Below are 22,203 nucleotides of genomic sequence, written 5' to 3'. Positions count from 1 at the left end.
TACTAGATTTTGTACCTCATTGAAGATTTCTGGAGACTGCTCGGGAAAATTGCCTTGTTATGTCTTCCTCTGAATTCAGTTCTTGAGACCTGAAGGAAACAGAATGAATATGGTTTAAACATTTGTTAATCACTCTGTACATATGCATCCATCATAGTAGGAGGAGCTATTTGAAGTTAATTAAAACATTCAAACAACTCAATGAAGGGCTAGCCACAAGATTTATCATTCTTCAATTGGGTCAGAACTTCGTGCAAAGAAAAAATTGTTCAACAACAAAAAAAAAAATGGTAAATTTTAATTCACTTACATTATCAAGAATGTAGAGCCCAGTAGAAGAGACAAACTTTTGATTTTTGCAGATTTGGCCTGGTGTGTCAAACACTAAAGGAAAACTGAACGTCCTTGGATTCTTCAAACTGGTCTCTTCAAATAGCAGATAAGCACTTTAATGGAAAACTCTGAGGGAAATTACTAGAAATATGCTTAAACTATTGAGAAATGGTTAGAGAGATTCTGGGGAGTCGAATTTTGGTCATTCGGGGGAGGCAAACGGTATAGACAACTCATTTAATTTTTATTTTTTTTAATCATCAATTATCAATTCATTACTAGAAATATGTTTTGTTTTTCTTTCATTAATTTTTATGTTTCTCTTCTATAATTTGCATGTGAGAAAGATCGACCCTATCCCTGTGTCTCGATCTTGCGGGGAATCTATGCCATTACGAGATAAATAAACTAATTTATGGATCAACAGTAGCTAGGCATGATATGTGAAAAATTGGATATTTCACTTCATTGATTTTTACAATTGGATATTTCACTTCATTGATTTTTACACTGAAAGTTACAGGCGTTATATAGGGGAGGTACAATCTAAAGAATCTCATAATTATGTGAATTACAATATACCGACATAATTAAGAGATTACAGGAGATCAAAATATTATGAGTATCCTAAAATTGACAAAATTAAGAGATTGCATAATATTCAGGAAATCTCAACACTCCTCCTTAAGTTGGTGCGTAGATGTCATACAAGTCCAACTTGTCTAAAACTTGTAAGAAAATACGTTTGGAGACAACCTTGGTAAGAATATCGGCCAATTGATCATCTAATCGAATCTTGGGCAATTCAATAATCCTCTCATCTATTTTTTTTTTTTTTTTTTTTTGTGATAAAAAATCTATCTACTTCAACATGCTTCGTACGATCATGTTGAACTGGATTGTGAGCAATATCACATGTTGCCTTATTGTCACAATATAACTGGATTTGTTGATTAGGTTGATAGCCCAAATCTTGCAACAAAAATCTTAGCCACAAAGCTTCACAAATCCTAAGTGCCATTCCCCTAAATTCTACTTCAGCGCTTGAGCGTGCCACAACATTATGTTTTTTGCTTCTCCACATGATTAGATTACCTCCTAAAAAAGTGAAATAACCAGAAGTAGATCGTTTGTCATCCACTGATCTAGCCCAATCAGCATCAGTATATGCATTCACATTTTGGTAGTCCTTGTTTTTAGAAAATAAGATTCTCTTTCCAAGAGCATATTTTAAACATCTCAAGATACGCATGAATGCGTTCATATGCTGCTCTTCAGGATTATGCACGAACTGACTGACTATACTCAATGCATAAGCAAGATCTGGCCTAGTGTGAGACAAGTTCATCAATCTTCCCACAAGTCTCTAGTATTTCCCTTTGTCAACAGGTATTTGATCAGTCTCGACTCCTAATTTCAAACCTTCTTCGATTGGTGTATCAGCTGGTTGACATAAAGATACTAGTTTCCTGCAATACATCCAAGGCATACTTTCTTTGTGATAGAAAGATACCTCTGTTAGATCGAGACACTTCGATTCCGAGAAAATATTTCAAAGAACCTAAGTCCTTTATCTTGAATTCTTCCGATAAGTACTTTTGTAGAGCCTTCCTTTCTGCTGGATCATTTCCTGTAATCACTATATCATCCACATACACAATAAGTGCAGTGATCTTTCCTTGCTGTTTTTTTAAAAAATAGTGTGTGATCTGAATTGCTCTGATGGTAGCCAAAAAACTTCATAGCTTTGGTGAACCTCCCAAACCATGCCCTCAGAGATTGTTTCAACCCATACAATGACTTTTTTAACTTACAAACTGTTTGGCTATGCCTCCCTGGAAGAATACACCCTGGTGGAGGATCCATATAGATCTCTTCAGACAATTCTCCATGTAAGAAAGCTTTCTTCACATCGAACTACTATAATGGCCAATCCAGGTTTGCAGCCAAAGATAACACGACACGTATTGTGTTGATTTTGGCTACAGGTGAAAATGTCTCTATATAGTCTATCCCATGAGTTAGGGTGTACCCCTTTGCTACTAGTCTTGCTTTAAATCGTTCAATCATACCATCAGCTTTATACTTCATAGTGTAAACCTATCGACATCCAACAGTCTTCTTTCTTGGTGGACGATCAACAAGTTCCCAAATCTTATTCTTCTGTAACGATTTCATCTCTTCATTCATGGCAACTTTCCATTTTGGATCAGATAAGGCTTCATGCACACTGTTAGGAATAGATATAGCAGATAATTGATTCACAAATGACAAATTTGATTATGACAAATGATGTTTAGATACATAATGACTCATGGGATATTCGACCTTACTAGATAGCCCAGGTTCGTATATTGGTTTGGGAATCCCTCTAGTACTACGTGGTGGTAACTGTTTCCTAATTGGTTCAAACTCTAAATCAGGAATATTCTTAATAGGTGGTTGTGACATACTAGGAATGAGAGACTCGGTCTGAGAAGTTTCTACAGACGGGTTTGATACCACCTCCACATTTTCATCATCCACTTCATCTTCTTGTTGAACAACAGGTCTAGTTTGTGACTCATAGTCTCCCATATCTTGAACAAAATCTTGAACAACATAGTCAAGAGTCTAAATTTCTTCCTCACAATACTCCCTCGAAAGTTCAGACTCGGAGGAAAAATACATCAATTCTTCATGGAAAATAACATCAATCGTCACAAACGTTTGTTGAGTTGGAGGATGATAACATCGACACCCTTTTTGATGAACACCATACCCAACAAGAACACATTTCAATACACAAGGGGACAACTTGTTGCGTTGATGTTTATGGAGGTGAACAAAGGCGATACAACCAAAAACCTGAGGTGGTAAGTTTGGGACCGTTGGAGCATTCATTGCTTTACCAAGAGCCTAAAAAGGTGTTTGGAACCCAATAGAACTAGAGGGTACCCGATTGATTAGGTAGGCTACAAAAGTAAGTGCTTCTCCCCAAAAAGATAACGACATGTGAGCTTATATTAGTGAGGCATGAACGACTTCCAATAAGTGCTGATTTTTTTGCTCAACAACACAATTTTGTTGGGGTGTGTTAGGATAACTAGTCTGATGAATGATACCATGTGTTGCCAAGTACTGTTGAAGATTTGAACTTTGATATTCTCCTCCATTATCACTTGAAGGACCTAAATCTGTGCATTATATTGCGTGTGAACCATTTTGTGAAATCTCTGAAAGAGAAAATTAACCTCCCCTTTGGATTTCATTAAACATACCCAAGTCATCCTTGTACAGTCATCAATAAAAGTAATAAACCAACAGGATCCACCTAAAGTAGTAACTTGTGATGGCCCCCAAACATCTGAGTGTATAAGCATAAAAGGACTTGGACTTTTCTTTAATGTTATTGTGGGACTCGATGACTTTTTTATAATTCACAAACATCATAGTGGAAGTTACTGATATCATTTTTTCAAATAAACTTAGAAAAAATTTCTTCAGATAACTGAACGAAGCATGTTCAAGGCACCGATGCCATAATCAGATGTTAGATTTTTGTTTATCCCTTTTAGAGTAATCTATTGTCAAAGCTTGCTGTAACATGGAAAAGTTTTTTTACTCTAAATCTAAGTAATACAATTGCCCCCATCTAATACCACAACAAATAGTCTGTTTTGTTTGAATGCTCTTAAACTCACAAAATTCAAGCCAAAAAATAACCACACAAGATAAGGCTTTGTGGTGTGCTGTCTTAGGCAACCAAGATTAAAACCTAAAAACACATGTAGTAGCGTGAGTAAGGATCGTTCCCACGGAGAGTGTCTAACCGAGTTTTATGTTACGTGAACAAGCCTCGCAAGGGGGGGGGGGGGGGGGGGGGGGCGTGGGTGTTTGAGTAAAACGAAACACTTTCAGGAAAAACAATTCAAGTTAAATAAATCAAAATCAATCAAATAACGAAACTTGGTCTAGTCACACCACCATCGGAATCTTCCAACTGATCATTGATGCAAATATTCAATTCATACCTTGAGTATTCACCGTTGGAACTATTTTCCTATCTCTCCTTAGTTGTAATTAATTAGGAACAAGTATCTAATTAATCTTACTAATAGCAACCCTAGACAAGTGCTAAAGGTTTAATCTAGTGGCACCTTAAGGGCTAGAGAAATCGATGAAGCTGAACAACACAACACAAGCGATTGTATTAATTTAGTTGAATGTTCTTCTTAAGATTTAATAATTCCTGATGCGCAAATTCTTAAACCCTAATTACTCACAAGTTGGAGGGATCAACAATTACGGATTTGATATCAACTTAGCAGTAGATTGCAACAATAATACACTATTAACCTCCTGGTAATTAAATGAAACAACATAAAATAGACATAGAAGAAACATTCAATACTCAAAACAAAATTGAACACTAAAATAAAACAGTTAGATCTCACAGTTTATTGATTCCAAGGCCTTCGTTTCCTTCAACCAGTTATAAAAGTTTTAGCCACCCATGGCCATAATCAAAACTCCAAAAGAAAATTATAGAAGAGAGGAAAGAGAGTCCCCCATACTAGTCTAGTCTCCCCCTTTAATAAAAATCCAATTCAAGTATTTGAATTCTACTATCTCCTAAAATATTCAATATCCTAAATAACATTATCCTTATCTGATTCTTCTTAATTGCAAAATAAATAAAGTCCTAAAATAATATAGCAAAGTGGTGTGTCAGCTGTAACTTGTGTGCAACAGGTCTTCAAATCTTCCAATAATAAACTGCCTATTTGAATTGCATGATAATGCAGAATGTTCCAAAGGTCAGTTGTACAGGTTCGTCAATTTCAAGCCGGATTACACCTTGATGCAGCAAGTATCTCTCCAAACACAAAACATAAAGTTGTAGATCTCTTTCTTAGGGTTCTACACATTTTGAATCATCTCAATCAGAGCTCGGATGAGAGAGTTATGCCCAGATTACGAAGCAATGTTGAAACTATCCATTCACCTACTTAGTTTGTTATGCATTTCACGCCTCCATTTGCATCCTAAATCAAAATGAATAACAATGAGTAAATTTAGGCAACAAATAAGTATAAAAGACTAGACATTAAGGGTTAATGGTCCTTTCCCAAAGACTCGGTTAGATTCACCATTGACTATAGAAAACAAAGTTTTGTGAGGATGACTTAAGATTAGAACCATGCTATAATCAAATCTCATATGATCATTACACAAATCAATTATTCATGCACTATTAGAAAAGATGTACCCATATGTAAAGACTTACCATCATTTCAAGCAGTGGCTACAAATAATGAAGATTGTTTAGCATCTTCTTCTTTTCCAAATAGCACCATAGACCTTCTCTTCTTGTTGTTGGGCTTGCCGATTTCATCTGTGCATCATGACTCTCATTCTGAGCTTCTATTCCTAAAGTTTCAGCGAAATCTGGAGCAACTTTTGCAATAAATTTCTCTACACATCTTTTTTTTTTTTCTTTGACCTTTCTTTCTTTTTTTTTTTTTTTTTTTTTTTTTTTTTTTTTTTTTTTTTTTTTTAACCTTTAAAGCCTTTAAACTAAAAAACAATAAGTTATAAACAAAAAAAAAAAAAAAAAAAAAATCTTCTTGGCTTAAAGGATGGTGGCGGCCACACATTGGATCAGCGATTGGAAGATGGTGGCAGCAATGGATGTGGTGAGGTTCTTCTCCGGCGATGGTAGCAATTGATTAATGCTCTGGGCTTCTTCTCCGGCGATGACAACACAAGATTTGGACGTGTCGGCTCGGTATTTCGGCGTGTCTGTGACAATTCGGACTTCCAGTGGTCAGTTTCTGGGAAGTTTGGCGATTTACTTGACTTGAGTGATGACAGGAGCTGCTAATCAGTGTCAAAGGGTAGCAGCAGATCGGCTTGGTGGTTGGACTTCTCGGTGTTGGTGTTGGTGTTGGCGTTGGCTTCTTCTAGGTATTTTTCTTTCGATTGGTTAGAATTGTTTGAAATTTTTTGTTGTTTGTAGGAGCTACAGATGGTTGGGGTTTGGGTTGTTTGATGGTAGTCGTTTTCTTTTTCTTGGATTGACGACAACCGAATGGATGGTTACTCATAGGTCAATTTTCCGACGGATGCTCTACTACAATGAGCAATTTTTTGGATCAGAACCTGGCTTTGATACCACGTGAAAAAAGCCGGTAACTATTAGTGTAAAAATTAATGAAGTGAAATATCCAATATTTCACTTCATTGATTTTTACACTAATAGTTACCGGCTTTGTATAGGGGAGATACAATCTAAAGAATCTGATAATTACGTTAATTACAATACACTGACATAATTAAGAGATTACATGATATAAAAAATATTATTAGTATCTTAAAACTGACAAAATTAAGAGATTACATAGAAATCTCAACATGATAATACAGGAAATTTCGATAAAAAGTTTTTTGGATTGGACAAGAAGTTGGGGACTCTGGATATTGTTCTCCATCTCTTGCTGCATGTCTTTCCTATAATGTATAATCCAAAGTACTGCAACGTAATGATTCTTTTGCTTCTTGTTTGGTATTTGATTCTTAATTGGTTTGGTAGATAGGATCTTCGATCGAATTTGTTTTCCATTTTGACCCTCTTCACTCTAGCAACAAAGAAAAAACTAGTCTGAGATTGGAGTCACTCTAACATTAGAGCATTAGAGTAAAAAAGTTTTTAATATATATTTTTATTCCTTATTTAAGTAATATTTTGTTTATAACTGAATTATAGTACCATACAACCAGATAAAAATTACACAAAATTTATGTAAAATAACTATTTTATATTTTATTTTTTGTATAGTTGTATGACTCACTTATAAATATAGCATTGTTCTTCTTATTTTTATAAAATTAAAGTAACTCTTATATACATTTATTATTCCTCTTTTAAATTTTTTTATATTAGTTCTTATTTTTTATAAAATATAATTAGTTAATTTTTTTTGTTAATTTAAAGAAATTTTAATATTCAATTTCTAACACTCTAGCGGAGCTCTCAAGTCCCAAGCACTCCTGTAGCCGTTGGAGTGAAAGTATGAAAGTAATGGAGGACAAAATAAAAAACAAATGAATGAAAGGTCATATTGAACTGACCAATTAAGAATGGGTCAACTGTAATATACACGAAAAAAAGGTCCTTTCAGTAATTTTTTCTTGTCATCTGTCTGGACAGTCTGGCCCAAGTTTTAACCACCATAGGACTGATTAATTGCAAGTACATCTACATATCGACAGTCTCTTTTTTTTTTTTTGGTTTTAAACTCAGAATTACCTTTTTTTTTTTTTTTTTAATAAGAAGTCTTTTTTTTTTAGATTAGGGTTGGTATCATAAATTAATTTAATTTAATATTTAATTCCATTTAAATAAATAAGAGTTCTCCCAGATGATAATATTATAAGTAATATTACAAATATTATATTTTTATACAATATAATCTAATAAAAGATGATTTGATAAAAATTTATTTTTAATTTAATATCAATCAATCATCTTTTACCATTTATATTATATATAAAATATTGTATAAAAATACTTTACGTGTATTATTATATTAATATTATACCTAAACACTTTCTAAGAACTGACAAAGAAAGTTACAGAGCATTTAATATTCCTTCAATGAAATAACGTGGAAATTCAGTTCCTGAAGGAGGTTTACAGCATAGCAGATAATAGGTAGAAAATCTTCAATAAAATAACCTAAGGAGTCTGTCCAAGTGAACTGTTGACTCAAAAAACAAAAGAGACTTCGACTCACATTTCATAAAATCAGCAGTGAAATCTTAGGGTCTTGCCCTCACAATTCATAAAATCATCGTTTACCAGTTACCTCCCCTGGCTGTATAGAACTTGTTATTGTAGGACACATCAAAGTACATTAGATTGGTAATAGATTTAGATTCTCTTTTACCCATTAATTACTAAAAATAAAATTAAAATAATAGAGCTTGAGCAGATAGTGATGATATGAAACCGCTAAATAAAATTCATATGAGTTAATCCAGCCCAGAAAGTATCTGAAATACTCCAGCAAAAAGAAATGAGAACTCTGCGCATCATTATAGAGAGCTTAGATCATCAGTGCAACTCAATAAATAAAGAGAAAAAAAGAAAAAAGGCCATGACACGAATCTTTATTATTGCTATTTATCTATCTAACAACTTATCTGTTATGTTCATGTTCTTCAGAAATGGTATCATGAACCACTCCGCGGCTGAGACTGTGTTGTTGGTGTTCACTCCTCAGGTAGATGTTCGTATGTTCTTCCTAGAACGTAAGACCCTTTTAAAACGCCAAAATGATTGTATGAAATGTACTGCTTGTTCTTTTGCAAATACATTTTGCAAATCTTCGACCATGACAGTGAAAGCTTCAACGTTCTCAACCGCTAGAATAGTTGTGGTTGAGATTGGGAGGCTGGATGAGTATGGGTCAGCATGAACCCAAGTGACAAGTTCTTTTCCACATACGTCACCATCTTTCAACAAAATATTTTTGCGATTGTTGCGATCAGTGGTTGGAAAGCCTGTTGTTATATCCCTGGAAGTGTAGGTCCGGAGCTTGCCTTGCACAATAATGAGCATCTCATCAACTGGATCTCCTTCTCGAGCAATGCGAGTATGCTTATTAAAGCTAACTGGCTTTAAACGATCACACAAGTCCTCCAATGCTGATTCACTCAACTTTCCAAACTCTCCTACCTTGTTATACAAACAATATAACAATGAAAATTGATCCAATATCCAGCAATCAAAAGTGTGAATGAAATTAAAAGGTAGACAATTGCAACTTGTAATTGCCACTAATCTCATGAACAAATACTGAGAATGAAGTTCAATTTCTAGACTACTGTCGGTTTATTTCTTTTAAGTTACCTATGAAATACTAATTAGTTAAATATCAACTATCTCCCTAGAATTTTGGTGACATGAGATGGTGAAGATACAAAAATAAATATAATCTAAAATGTTGATTATTGTGATTCTCCATAATCAAAAGAGAAAAAAAAAAAAAAAAAAAAAAAAAAAAAAAAAGAACTCACTTTTCTCAGCAATTCTAAGCAGAGTTCGCACTTTATGTTCTTTTGTAGGTCCCTGGGAAACTTATTGAGCAAATCTTCAGCATGAACAATTTTGGTTTCTAGCCCTTTGTAAGGCTGAAATTTCTTGGCCTCCTTTTGGAGTTTTTCGGAGAGATTCCAAAAGGACATCCACTGCTCTGTCTCACGTCCCTGCAATCTCAGCTCCTCTGATCTTATTGTTTCAGATTGCAGATATGTCTGTTTTATAAGAAGCATTATTCATATAAACACTTCATCGTAAGCATTGTAAGATAAATTGAGCAAGAAAATAATACACTAACCTGCATATTTCCAACTAAAAAGACAAAAACTACCACAGCATAGATGGTAATGCATATCACCAAGAAATTTTCTGGAACAAAGGTACTTGGTTTGAGGTTTTGACCAAAACAACTGCAAGAAATCGTATTGTGAATGATTTGGACAACACGAGAAAGATCAAAAACTCAAAGCATACACAAGACACAATGATTTGCTTATTAGTTCAGCAACTTATCTACATAGGCCTAAGGAATAGTAAATGTTGCTGTTTATTATAAAAAACAAACCTGAGAGTTTGCACCCCCCATCTTAGACAATAGAATAACTTCATTAGAAAAAATTTCCTTTCTACAATACCAGACTGAAGAGCATCATCAAATATTCCGAAATCAAAGACTGTTGAATCTGGTGTAGTACAAGACACATTTTGAAATTCGTTGTATAGGAATCTATCATCACAGTAAAAAGAAACAGAACCATTAACATATCCAGTGTCAGGACGGCAAGCTGCCTTCCAATATACAACCTCTCTTTCGATAGCAAAAAAGTACCATAACCCTCCAAACACCTATTGAGGACCAGCAAGCCACTTGTTATCAGAAAGATACGCACAATTGAGGAAAAAAATACTACTTAGGCTATGCAAAATATTAATAATATCCTAGGCTCAGGCCTATTGTTGAGTTCAATTCATGAGAGATGATCTGTGAATAAAAGCGTGGTGAAGTCTTAGATTGCCATGACTCAAAGCATATTAGAATTATAGAACTCTCCAGGTGGAATGCTAACAAATTGTCCAGATGCCTAGTGAAAAATCTAAGATAGAAATAATCATACTTTGACATAAAGTAAGTCGACAATTAATGTAAAAGGTAACTTAATTTAACTTACATGACCACCTTGCAAGTACAGAAGAAGGTTGAAGGCAGCTTTGGTCCATTTAGCTTCGGCAAGAATGCCTGAAGTCTTGATAGCTTCAGTAAACAATACTGAGACACGAATAACCCTCAGCAAATACTGGAATAGGAATACGCTTATTGGAAACAAGAATATCTCGACTCTCATTTTTGTAATCTCGATAACTAAAGTGAGTAGCACCTGGACAGAGTACAACAAACTTAAGTGTCTGCAAGTGCTATCAACTTATAATTATAACCACTTGATGTTAGTCTAATAGGGAATGTAATTACTGAAAATTAATTGTGAGAAAAACTAATTAAGAGTCTGCCTTACCAGTGGGATTGGGAAAAGGACAAGAAAGTCAATTATGGAGAAGCGTAATAAGTAAGGTTTAGCTTTATTTTTTATTAAAGAAGTAGGCAGCAGAAAGTTAACATAGGTCATATAAAAGAAACCGAAGAATGCGTAGAGCACAATAGCCGAAATGCGCAACTTTCTATCAAACCCAAGGCACTTCTCTCGAGTATCGAGGACAGTGACGTAGAAGAATAAAGGATCCACAGAGATTGCAATTACACACGAGATAAGAGAAACCCAGAACCCAATTGGCTTGCGTGGATCAAGGGTTTTCTTCGCATACAGCAAGCCCTCAGCCAGTAAGTGATAACAAGATTGTGGCAGTTCTCTAATGCTCCTAACCCCCTTAATTTCAATAGTAGATTTTGTACCTCTTTGAAAATTTCTGGAAACGGCTCGGGAAAATTGCCTTGTTATGCCTTCCTCTAAATTCAATTCTTGAGACCTGAAGGAAAGAGAACAATAAATATATTTTAAGGATTTGTTAATCACTCTGTACATATGCATCCATCATAGTAGAAGAAGCCATTGAAGTTAATTATCACATTCAAATAACTCAATGAAGGGATAGCCACAAGATTTATCCTTCTTCAACTGGGTCAGAGCTTCTTGCAAAGAAAAAATTATTCTAACAACTAGAGTGGCAAGTTTTAACACAATCACTTACATCATCAAGAATGTAGAGCCCGGTAGAAGAGACAAACTTTTGATTTCTGCAGCTCTAGCTTGGTTTATCAAATACTGAGGCTAGGATTTCTTCATATCGATATCTTCAAATACCAAATAATTAAACACCTTAATGGAAAACTGCGAGGGAAATCATTAGAAATATGCTTAAAATTTTGAGAAATGGTTAGAGAGATTCTGGGGATTCGAATTAAGGTTCACTCAGGGGAGGCAAATGGTATAAACAATTCATTTAAAACGCGCTTAAGATAATTGACTTTACTAGATTCAAGTGACCTGCAGCATTACGAGGTAAAGCCTTTGACTTGAGAACAGATTTTAGTACTCCCGCTAGCTAAAAAAGAAAGAGGGAAATAAATTTTCTTGTCTAAATAGAGCATGTTGGGCTTGGGTTTTCTCATGTGGAGGATGGCCCAAAATCCTAAAGCCCAAAAATAAAAGAGAAAAATGGCACAGGTTTTTTTTTTTTTTTTTTTTAGTAGATGAACAGTAAAAAACGTGGATATTGTTCACAGCAACAAAAACTGCAAAAGTGAGAAAGAGGTAACCACAGTAGTTTATACCGGCGACGATCTGGTGAATCTTGCTATGTTTTTGCTTAAATTTTAGAGCATTGTTGTTAATGGTCTTCACATCCAATGGTCAGTTTCTTGATAACCATTTTTTTTTGTGGAGTTTTACTTCTTGAAAGACAGTCAAATCAAAGAATTGAGTTACAGAATTTTCAATCCATCTCTTCAACCGGACAATCGGAAGGTAATCTCTAGTCTGATCAACCTGATTTTTGGTCAGAATACAGAGCACGTTTGGGTCTTCAATCTGAACGGTTGGTTTTCGATTTTAACGGCTGATTTGAAGTTATACAACTTGCATTTCAGGTGTTTTATCGGTGATTTTTCTTCATATTTTCGTAACTCTTTTGTGTATTTCACTTTGTTAGAGTTGTGATAAAGCTCTTAACTTTGTGTGGAAAATCATTGGTGATTTGTGACTGTTGTAAACACTTTTTATTATGATGGATTTAAGTAGATCATTCGATCCTATTGGTTTTTAATTTCTTCACATCGAAGAGGTTTTTTCACGTAAAATTGTTTGTCTTTTGTGAATTTGATTGTTGTTTCAGGCATATTTGTTCAAAGTTTTGCTCTTTACAAATTCATCCAAGTAGAAAATATTTTGTTAGTACATGATTTCCTTTCAGAGCATCCCTTTAGTTTCAACGCAAAATTTAAAGCGTACAATTCATCAAGATATGGAATTTTAATATTCATGTTTGGGATAACTTGTTGATTCTTTTAATTATGTCCAACTCTTGCATTTTGTTCTGCAATTCTATCTGCATTTAGAACAACACCCATAATTTTCTACTTCTCAGAAAAAAAACTGCTTTACAATATAATCAGCAGGCATACAACCCATATATAAGACATGACCAAAGACAAATATATCGTTCTCAAATTGATCTTATGAGAGTTAGAAAGAGTCAATTAATGTTTAAAATTTTGGCCTGTAAAGCCAATTATGAAGTTTCCAAATGACCAAAGAAGGAACGTGGAAGCACAAGAAACGCAAGGCAGAGGAAGGTGGGTAGAAGTAGGGAATATTTCGCTTGGACTGGTTGTGCGTTTGGAAAAAACCCAGAGAAACAAGCAAAAGCAGTGTGGATAGAGACATTATTTTGGCTTATTTTATTTTGATTTCCATATCTAATTTACTCTTAAATTTAGAAAATAAAGTTAATGAAAATACAAACTTTCTTCAAGCAGATTGAATACTGCTTGTATAAAACTATAAACCATGAAAGAGCTCCAATTATAAGAGTATTTATCATATCCACACAAGCAGTAGTAAAACAAAATGCATGAAATCTGAGTTGAATATGGTTTATACTTTGCATCACTTTGACGGATTATTAATTTACGCTGACATACACGGGGTCCTCGTTTGAGTAAGCCCAATTAATAATTGAGTTTAGAATTGATTTGCAAATATTTGGGCCTGAGTCGGGTTAGATTGGGTAAACCCAAATGGGGTTAAGTTTTTTATTATATGTATTTTATAATAATGCAAAACCTAAAGTTTGAGAAAAATAGAGAGTAAGAGTGAATTGCTAATTAACAGTGAATTGCTAATTATTTAAGAGTGAACTGCTAATTGTTTTTTACTTTTTTGCTTTATTATGGTGTGTGTTTTTGATGCGGTTTTAAAGTCATTTTTCCTTGTATATGCAAAAGAATATTTGAAGACTTTTAGAATTTAATGCATGTAAAAAATAAAAATAAAAAGTGGAAGTGTTTTAAATGTAGACGTTCACATTCTACATTAATTGTTGACGAAGGCGAGCTCGACAAGTCAAATCCGTGAGCCAATCTCAAGTCCACAATTTATACTTTCAGACTCCAAGACTGGAAATTTCCAAAAAGACAAAAATCCTGAATATTATTTGTTGTAACAAACCGATTAACGCAAATAAACACTGAACATGCGAACACAAGAAATCAAGAACAATCACAATATGAGTTTTATCGTGGTTTACTTATCTAGATTAAATAAATTACGTCCACGTTGAGCTCCGAAAATGGAAAAGCTCACTGTACTACTTATTAGAACAAGGTCCAAACAAGAACAAGTACAAACCAAGATCAAACCCTCACCAAATTACACGAAAATCTCCCAGTAATTAACCCTAGAGAAACTCACCAGGAATCTCTAAGCACAAGAGCAAAGACTCTTCTGATTGACTAACCACTTAACCAATCAACCCAAGTTACTAAGATTTCAAGAACTTGAATAAATCCCTAAAATGAGAGCAAACTGAATTTATTTTAGTAGAGATGACAACCTGAGTGTAAAAGTGAGGATTCTAACTATATTCATACACTTATATACCGTTGACCCCTTTGACAATCCTCAGCCGTTAGATATGAATTTGTTCGACGATTAGGATCTAACTATATGAATTTGTTCGACGATCAGGATCTAACTCATGTTGTCTCAAAACGCAATGTTTCATTAATCCCCAAAGCAATATCGTTTCAATCTTCACTTCAACAATCTCCACCTTGAAGACTTGAAAGTCCCAGTAGTGCAGTTTACTCTAAGCCATATCCCTCATAGCTCCAGATCATGTTTGTTTACTCCATTGATAGCAACTTCAAACAGTGCTTGAACTTTGTTGGTGTGATGATCTTTGTCCCTATATCAGCTGGATTTCCTTTAATGGGTACTTTCTTCAATTCAACTACTCATTGGGCAACCAAATCTCTTACAAAGTGAAACCTAACATCTACATGCTTGGTCCTTTCATGATAGACTGAGTTTTTACTCAGATAAATCGCACTCTGACTGTTTGAGTGTATCAAATACTGAGGCTAGGATTTCTTCATATCGATATCTTCAAATACCAAATAATTAAACACCTTAATGGAAAACTGCGAGGGAAATCATTAGAAATATGCTTAAAATTTTGAGAAATGGTTAGAGAGATTCTGGGGATTCGAATTAAGGTTCACTCAGGGGAGGCAAATGGTATAAACAATTCATTTAAAACGCGCTTAAGATAATTGACTTTACTAGATTCAAGTGACCTGCAGCATTACGAGGTACAGCCTTTGACTTGAGAACAGATTTTAGTACTCCCGCTAGCTCAAAAAGAAAGAGGGAATTAAATTTTCTTGTCTAAATAGAGCATGTTGGGCTTGGGTTTTCTCATGCGGAGGATGGCCCAAAATCCTACAGTTCAAAAATAAAAGAGAAAAAAGGCTTTTTTTTTTTTTTTTTCCTTTTTTGAGTGGGTAAACAGTAAAATTCACAGCAACCAAGACTGCAAAAGTGAGAAAGAGGCAACCACACTAGTTTATACCGGCGACGATCTGGTGAATCTTGCTATGTTTTTTCTTAAATTTTAGAGCATTATTATTAATGGCAAGATCTTCACATCTAATGGTTAGTTTCTTGATAACCATCTTTTTTGTGGAGTTTTACCTCTTAAAAGACAATCAAATCAAAGAATTGAGTTGCAGAATTTTCAATCCATCTCTTCAACCGGATGATCGGAAGGTGATCTCTAGTCTGATCAACCTGATTTTTGGTCAGAATGCAGAGCACGTTTGGCTCTTCAATCTGAACGGTTGATTTTCAATTTTAACGGCTGATTTGAAGTTATACAACTTGCATTTCAGGTGCTTTATCGGTGATTCTTCTCCATGTTTTCGTAACTCTTTTGTGTATTTCACTTTGTTAGAGTTGTGATAAAACTCTTAATTTTGTGTGAAAAATCATTGGTGATTTGTGACTGTTGTAAACACTTTTTATTATGATGGATTTAAGTGGATCATTCGATCCTATTGTTTTTTAATTTCTTCACATCGAAGAGGTTTTTCCACGTAAAATTGTTTGTGTCTCTTGTGAATTTGATTGTTGTTTCAGGCATATTTGTTCAAGGTTTTGCTCTTTACAAATTCATTCAAGTAGAAAATATTTTGTTAGTACATGATTTCCTTTCAGAACAACCCTTTAGTTTCAACGCAAAATTTAAAGCGTAGAACTCATCGAGATATGGAATTTTAATATTCATGTTTGGGATAACTTGTTGATTCTTTTAGTTATGTCCAACTCTTGCATTTTGTTCTGTAATTCTATCTGCATTTAGAACAACACCCATAATTTTCTACTTCTCAGAAAAAAAAAAAAAAAAAAAAAAAAAAACTGCTTTACAATATAATCAGCAGGCATACAACCCATATATAAGACATGACCAAAGACAAATACATCGTTCTCAAATTGATCTTATGAGAGTTAGAAAGAGTCAATTAGTGTTTAAAATTTTGGCCTGTAGTGCCAATTATGAAGTTTCCAAATGACCAAAGAAGGAACGTGGAAGCACAAGAAACGTAAGGCAGAGGAAGGTGGGTAGAAGTAGGGAATATTTCGCTTGGACTGGTTGTGCGTTTGGAAAAAACCCAGAGAAACAAGCAAAAGCAGTGTGGATAGAGACATTATTTTGGCTTATTTTATTTTGATTTCCTTATCTAATTTACTCTTAAATTTAGAAAATAAAGTTAATGAAAATACAAACTTTCTTCAAAGGAGATTGAATACTGCTTGTATAAACTATAAACCATGAAAAAGCTCCAATTATAAGAGTATTTATCATATCCACACAAGCAGTAGTAAAACAAAATGCATGAAATCTGAGTTGAATATGGTTTATACTTTGCATCACCTTGACGGATGATTGATGGTACCTACCACACCACGCGTCTCGTTTGAGTAAGCCCAATTAATAATTGGGTTTAATATTGATTGCAAATATTTGGGCCTGGGTCGGGTTAGATCGGGTAAACTCAAATGGGTTAAGTTTTTTATTATATGTTTTTGTAGTAATGAAAAACCTAAAGTTTGAGAAAAATAGAGTAAGAGTGAACTGCTATTTATTTAAGATTATTATATTCTCACTATTTCTGAAACTCATAAAATTATTTTTTGAATGTTGGATATAGTTCCTTTATAGAATAAACTAGGTAAATCGATTGTTTTTTACTTTTTTGCTTTATATGGTGTGTGTTTTTGCTGTGGTTTTAAAGTCATTTTTCCTTTGTATATGCAAAGAATATTTGAAGACTTTTGGAATTTATTGCAGTAAAAATAAAAATAAAATGGAGTGTTTTAAATGTAGACAAGTCAAATCCTGAGCCAATCTCAAGTCCACAATTTATACTTTCAGACTCCAAGACGGGAAATTTCCAAAAGACAAAAATCCTGAATATATTGTTGTAACAAACCGATTAACCAAATAAACACTGAACATGCAACACAAGAAATCAAGAACACATAATATGAGTTTTATTGTGGTTCTCTTATCCAGATTAGATAATTACGTCCACGTTGAGCTCCGAAAATGAGAGAGCTCACTGTACTACTTATTAGAACAAGGTCCAACAAGAACAAATACAACCAAGATCAAACCCTCCAATTACACGAAAATCTCCCAGTACTTACCCTAGAAAACTCACCAGGAATCCCTAGCACAAGAGCAAAAACTCTTCTAATTGACTAACCACTTACCAATCAACCAAGCTACAAGATTTCAAGAATTTGAATAAACCCTAAATGAGAGCAAACTGAATTTATTTTAGTAGAGATGACAACCTGAGTAAAAGTGAGATTCTAACTATTCATACACTTATATACCGTTGACCCCTTTGACAATCCTCACGCCGTTAGATCTGAATTTGTTCGACGATCATGATCTAACTCATGTTGTCTCAAAACGCAAGTTTCATTATCCCAAGCAATATTGTTTCAATCTTCCTTCAACAATCTCCACCTTGAAGACTTGAAAGTCCCAGTAGTGCAGTGTACTCTAAGCCATATCCCTCATAGCTCCAAATCATATTTGTTTACTCCATTGATAGCAACTTCAAAAGTGCTTGAACTTTGTTGGTGTGATGATCTTTGTCCCCATATCACTGGATTTCCTTCAGTGGGTACTTTCTTCAATTCAACTACCCTTGGGCAACCAAATCTCTTACAAAGAAACCTAACGTCTACATGCTTGGTCTTTTTCATGATAGACTGAGTTTTTACTCAGATAAATCGCACTCTGACTGTCTGAGTAGATTTTAACCTTCCCATCATTGGTTTGCTTATGACATCATTCCCTGCAGCAAACAACCACTTTGAACACATCAGCAATGGTAATACTCGCCCTTTGTTGATGAAAGTGCTATAATGGGCTGCACTGTGATTTCCAGCTTATGTAGTTTCCACCAAGTGTGAAGTAGTAGGCAGTTGTGGATTTTCTGGTGTATTATCCCCTGCAAAATCCAATCTACAACCCCACAGATCAAGCATAACATTTTCTTGCAGTAACTTTAAACCAACACTTAATGAGCTATTAATGCATCTAACACCCTTTTAGGGAGTCCAGGTTCATTGCCAGGGTTGACAAACTTCTAAGTATTGATATTAAAAAAGATAGGTCAGGTCTAATGCTATCATTGCATACATTATAAGCCATTTACATTTGCGTATGGGACAACATTCATCTTTATCATCTTAGCTTTAGTTTTAGGACATTGGTCTTTACTTAGCAAAATGTTTGCTGAGGGCATAGAGACAGTTTTGAGTCAGTCATTCCAACCTATTTATCAATTTCTTTAGGGAAGATTCGTTCAAGTTTCAAACAGTTATTACTCCTTCTCTAGATATCACCATTCCTAAAATTTTCTTGGCTTTACCCAGGTCTTTCATATCATTTTGAGCTTAGTTTCTTCTCAAATCTTGTATTCTTGACTTGGTTCCATGATTAGCAACATATCATCAACATACAATAGGAGGTAAATTGGCAGGTTTTTATCTAAGTCAAAATAGAAGCAACTATCATATCTACTTGTTCTAAACCCCAGGCCTACTATGAAGGTATCAAATCTTATAACCATTGCCTAGGGGCCCGTTTGAGGCCATATACGTACTTATGTAACAACATACATGGTTTGGCACCCTATAATCAATAACCCTGTGCTGACACATATAAATTTGCTCATCTAAATTCCCATGAGAAATGTTGTGGTTACATCTAGCTGTTCTAATTCTAAGTTTTGTGAGTAGCAATGGAAGCATAAGTCTGATGGTTTTGTATTCACTACTGGGGAAAGACTTCATTGAAGTCTATTCCCTCTCTTTAGGTATAACCTTTGGCACCCGCCTGCTTTATACCTAGGGGAATCGAAAACTGAAAACCATCTTTTAGTTTATAAAGCCACTTACATTGAATAAGTTTCTAGTCTTTGGGTTTGGGCACTAAAGACTTTTTGTTTACCTCTAGTTAGTGCATCTCCTCCCCATTGCTGCTTTCCACTTGTCTTTATCTTTAGACTTCATGGCCTCTTCATATGTTTCAGGTTCTATTCTTTGGACTTCTATACCTATAAGCAGGTAGTAAAAATTAGTTCTGCTTAGAATAGCGTGTAGGTGGCCTTACCTCTCTTTGGTTCTATCCCTTGTAAGTTGTTACTATTGTAGATCAACTTGTTAGTGTTCTAGGATTTCTTCAACAGATTTTTTTTTCCTGGTGTTTCAGGTTCAAAATGTTCTGTTTCAACTTCAATTTGAGTGTCTGAATCTGGTTTGGATAGGGTTAACCTGCTATGTCCGGGCTTCACCCATTTGTGTACTTTCTTGTAATATCTCACTTGAGGTACGTATTATAAGATTTGCTGTTAGTTAAAAGTTTATTGTTTCAACTTTAATTGAGTTGGTTGAATTGTTGCCTTGAAATTGTTGAGTTTTGGGAAGTTGGAAATCCAATCTTCACCGGGGTGAAGAAAAAGCTTCGCCGCAGCGAGGAGAGTTTGCCCCCACGGGTAGGTTCTGCCCTGTTTCGCCGGGGCGACGCAAGGTTCTTCGCCGCGGCGACGAGCCTAAGATAAGGTTTCTTGAGTTTTCTAGAGAATTCTTCTTTTGGGGCACATGACCATCTACCCCCTAATTAGTAGGAAAATTGGGAGTCAAATGAAAGAAATTTATAGAGATTGTGTTTGGATGGGGATGTTATTTGTAAAGAATCAAGGATATAGATGGAATTTCTAAGGAAGGGCAAGGGCAAAATGGAAGGATGCTTATAATAGAACTAAAAGAGTTAAGTGTAGAGAAACCCTTTACATCTTCATTCCACCGCCTCTTCTATTTGCCCATTTTCTCTCAATTTCTCCCATCCAATCTTCCAAATTTCTAAATGATTTAAGAGGGGTTTTGAGTAGAGATTTCATCTAAAGCATCCTAGGTAAGGATTCATGCTTTTTTGAGTTTTCTTATATTTGTAGTGAAGTCTTATTTGGTTGTTGCTGTCCTTGTGGTGTGTTGTGTGGTGAGAGACAAGGCCACAAAGGGAAGGAAAAGTGCTAAAGAAGTCATCTTTGCACAGTAAGTAAATCCACCAACTTGAGTTTTGTATAAGTTTTTGTGTAGAGATGTATGCATGATCAGTTGTAGTATGATTAATGAGAAAATGAATTGAATAGTAGCTATTTTGTAGTGTTATAAGATTCCATGTATGAGAAGTGTTTTAATGTGTATTGAATGAAATTTGAGATGAAGTTTGAGAGATTGTTGTGTGAAGCTTTTTGGGAGTGCTTTTCTTGACGGGATTATGATTTTGAGGGAGTTTTTCCCCATTTTGGATAGCTAAGAATGAAGTATAGTAGTAATTTTAGTAGGGTGTTTTATGCAAATGAGTTGTTTGAGGAAATGCCTAAGTGAATCTGCCCTGTCACTGCCGTAACTTTCTAAGAAATTTTTGGACATCTTACGGTTTGAACTGGGCTGAGACTAAAACATCAAAGATGATCCCTGTTCCTAAGCTTTAAAACGAGACCAAAACCGTAGTAATCCAAGGTGTAAGCATAAGTTATGGCTGTTTTAGCGTGACCTGTGCAGATGATGGTTTTGAGGAAATCTTGTAGTTGGCATTTCATTAGTGCATTAGGGAGCATGAGCTAGCTCTAACACCTTCGTTTATACACTTGAGAAGTAGCTTGAGATTTAGTAGAATTTGAGTGTAAGCTACTTTAAAGTTAAGAAAAGGATAGAGTACGTTGTGCGATGGGAACCCGTGGTAATGGGTAGAGTATTCCCGCATGTACGCCGCATTGAGAGAGCGCATGAGTATCAGATAGGAAGTGGTGTAGCCCGTGAGAGTGCATGCGGATGAGGGCTATACCCGAGTACCCGAGAGGAGAGATTATTCACTCACATGGCCAAGGTTTCCGAACCATGCATAACCGAGTCTGATCGGCTAGAATGATTAGAGGTCCCGTAGAGTGGGAGCGAGTCCCGACCGTGCCCGGTAAGATGGGTCGTGACTTGCTAAAAGGTATAGAAAAGTTTCTACAAGAAAGAAAGAAAAAAAAAAAAGAGAGAAGTACCCAAAGAAATTGAACGAGGAGTTGTAAGGAAAGATTAGAGAGAGAGAGTTACGGGCTACATGAGTAGAGTTTACTTACTGAGCATTGTTTTAGTCGTCACCCCGTTGTTTTCCTATGTTTTGCAGGACCTAGTGAGGACACTGTCGGATGGATGTCGGCGTTCGAGAAGGAGTGGCTACACTGTCCCTTATGTTTTTGATGACTTTTGTATATGTCATACATTTGTGTAAAAATGTATAGTTTGTAAGAATATTGTATATATGTTTAATAGAAAATTTTGGGCCCAATTTCTTTATTTTTATTTTATATGTATTTCATTATAAGCTTTTGAGTAGTAGTGGCTATTACATTTCTATAGGGTTGGGAGATGTTTCAGTGTTTCTAATGATTCCTTGATTAGTGACAGAAGCTTTACAAGGGAATTCACTCTCATTGAACACTACATCTCAACTTACAATTATTTTTACCCATGGAGTCTCCCTATTCCATAATCTGTACCCTTTTGTGCCTTCTTGGTAACCTAGGAATATGCATTTGGTGGACCTAGGCTCAAGTTTCCCTCCCACAATAGGTGCATAAGCAGCACACCCAAATATTCTTAGGTGGCTTAAGTCTGGTCTCCTCCCAGACCAGATCT

The 22,203-nt window shown here is 35.1% G+C and overlaps 1 protein-coding gene across 1 annotated transcript; it reads right to left on the bottom strand.

Annotated features, from left to right (window-relative positions):
* Positions 1–7,989: 7,989 nt before the first annotated feature.
* LOC116116980 (cyclic nucleotide-gated ion channel 1-like) lies at positions 7,990–11,918 on the bottom strand. The gene is made up of 7 exons (XM_031403022.1): positions 11,621–11,918; positions 10,930–11,398; positions 10,588–10,794; positions 9,984–10,264; positions 9,717–9,828; positions 9,397–9,633; positions 7,990–9,055 (listed from the first exon to the last, which is right to left on the bottom strand). Exons 1-7 carry the CDS (start codon positions 11,623–11,625, stop codon positions 8,597–8,599), a joined length of 1,770 nt encoding a protein of 589 aa, XP_031258882.1. The 5' UTR covers positions 11,626–11,918; the 3' UTR covers positions 7,990–8,596.
* Between the last annotated feature and the right edge of the window lie 10,285 nt (positions 11,919–22,203).

The sequence above is a fragment of the Pistacia vera genome, unplaced genomic scaffold (genome assembly GCF_008641045.1).
Source record: "Pistacia vera cultivar Batoury unplaced genomic scaffold, PisVer_v2 Contig123, whole genome shotgun sequence".
Lineage (NCBI taxonomy): Eukaryota > Viridiplantae > Streptophyta > Magnoliopsida > Sapindales > Anacardiaceae > Pistacia > Pistacia vera.
The sequence above is the reverse complement of the archived record's forward strand: the minus strand, read 5'-3'. Positions and strand labels throughout refer to the sequence as shown.

Coding starts and splice junctions, on each gene's coding strand:
- LOC116116980 (XM_031403022.1), bottom strand. Junction 9,634..9,716: donor TTTTAGTTGGAAATATGCAG/GTTAGTGTATTA, acceptor CTTATAAAACAG/ACATATCTGCAATCTGAAAC. Junction 9,056..9,396: donor GCTTAGAATTGCTGAGAAAA/GTGAGTTCTTTT, acceptor TTGTATAACAAG/GTAGGAGAGTTTGGAAAGTT.